This window comes from Etheostoma cragini, chromosome 5 (assembly GCF_013103735.1).
Source record: "Etheostoma cragini isolate CJK2018 chromosome 5, CSU_Ecrag_1.0, whole genome shotgun sequence".
Lineage (NCBI taxonomy): Eukaryota > Metazoa > Chordata > Actinopteri > Perciformes > Percidae > Etheostoma > Etheostoma cragini.
The window spans coordinates 4452613-4454568 of NC_048411.1; the positions used below are offsets into that span (position 1 = coordinate 4452613).

A 1956-nucleotide genomic window follows, 5' to 3' on the forward strand; every position below is an offset into this window, starting at 1 on the left:
ACACACACACACACACACACACACACACACACACACACACACACACCAAGGTCACACCATGTCGAACAGAGGTTGGGGCCCCCAAAACAAAGACCAGATGATGTCACACATGAGCCACCAATGGGGCCACAGCTGGGAAAGCAATTGTGTGTGAATGTTTGAGTGTGTTTGTACGTGAGTTAAAGAGAGGGAGAGCAAGAGTGCGGGAGAGAAAGAGAGAGAGAGAGAGTGAGAGCAAGAGAGAGAGAGAGAGAGAGAGAGAGAGAGAGAGAGAGAGATCTAGCACTCCCTTAATGTATTCCAGACATGCTCACCCTGTTGCTATATTGCTCCTCTCTACTGAGCAGCGAAAGGAAAGCTTTAGCCCATTACCACACACAAACAGTGGTTCTAGTCTCTATCAGGGGCACGGGCTTTGGATGAGGCCTTTCCATGTTCACCTGTATCCGGTCTGTGATTTACAATGTGGTTATAGAGGATTTAGGGTACTCCCCCCCCTCCTGCTTTGGCCCTTACCTCAGAGTATCTCCTCTGCCAGGCTTCCAGTATAGCTGCAGCCTTTTCTTCATTCCAGTTGATGTGGGAAACCTCGTCGTAGTCTCGAAAGTGCTCAAACATCTGCTTGGGGGTCATCAGCTGGAACATGGTCTGTAAGGCCTGGGCACTGGAAAGGAGGGAAGAAGGGAGGGTGGCAGAGTGAGAGGGAGGAAGAGATGGAAAGGATAGAAGAAGGAGAACAAAAAGACGGAGGTCAATGAGGTGCAAGCATTCACTGTCAACATCGTGCTTACAAAGGAAGATCAGCAAGGTGAGGAGCTGGCTTTTTTGATTGTGCAAATCACATCAAGGGTTGAAACTTGGATTTTTAATGTACCAGACACACCAATCAGTATTTGGTCTGATTCCCAACATTGACTTGCATTAAAAGCTTTGGGGTTTTAAAACTTGGTCCATAAACAAGAAAAGTGCAAATACTGTATCTTTGGCAAGTTTTGAACCATACAGTATTTGCAGATCGGGTGACCTCTTCCTAGTATATAGTTCACCTAGTATGTGGAGTTTGCACTTAACTGTTTACTAATCTGATACTGAACAATCATCATTATCATTGCTATCATCATCATAACAACAACAATCACAACTGTCATTATTCTACTACAAATTAAAAAAAAGACACCAACAAAGACAAAGTAAATGTGTTCAAAGCTCTACTCCTGCATCACTGCTAATAGTCCTTGCAATGATATGACATGACAACAGAAGCCTTCTAAAGACATACACAGTGAGCTTTTTTTTTTTTTTTTTGATGACTGAACCAGGATGCCTCAGAAATACTAGGTCCACATTTGAGCTTGTCTTTATTCCAAACCAAACAAAGAAGTTGGATGGCACAAAAGATTAGTATTTCAGAAAAAGTATAGATTGGATTTGATAGTGACAAAGGAAGTCCCACATCCCATAAAATGGGTATCTTGTCCAAATCCTGAGATTCTTGATCAAGTTCTGACAAATGTTAAGAGGGCCATGATATCTAGTGTAATGAGGAAAGCACTGTCCTGGTGCACATAGTAGAAGGATAATAAAACGTATTAGTCATTAAAAAGCGACTTCGGGATAGATTTCAACTTCAGTCTATGTAATTTCAAATCGTCAAATTTTACGAACCAAAGAAGCAGGCATTAGCTAGTCATTCTCTTTATGAATGTGATCTCTGTAATATGGTAATAATCAGGGTAATGGTGGCAGTTAGTAAACAAGATGTTGAAATTGAGTGCCAGCAGTAACAGCCCATTGGAAATAGCACACACGCACACACGCACGCACACACACACACACACACACACATCCTAATGACCCAATCTTGCCAGGAAAAAACATAACCACAAAACAAACAACGCACCCCACTGTACTCTGGGGCAGTATGCGTGTGAATGTGTGTGTGTGTGTGTGTGTGTG

At 42.7% G+C, this 1956-nt stretch overlaps 1 protein-coding gene across 1 annotated transcript in view; it reads left to right on the forward strand.

Annotated features, from left to right (window-relative positions):
• Positions 1-1956, forward strand: part of ptch1 (patched 1) — a 51062-nt gene that overhangs the window by 22513 nt on the left and 26593 nt on the right. Inside the window, exon 8 of the mRNA XM_034872208.1 lies at positions 796-808. Coding sequence (XP_034728099.1) covers positions 796-808 — 13 coding nt within the window. The remainder of the gene's footprint in view (positions 1-795; positions 809-1956) is intronic.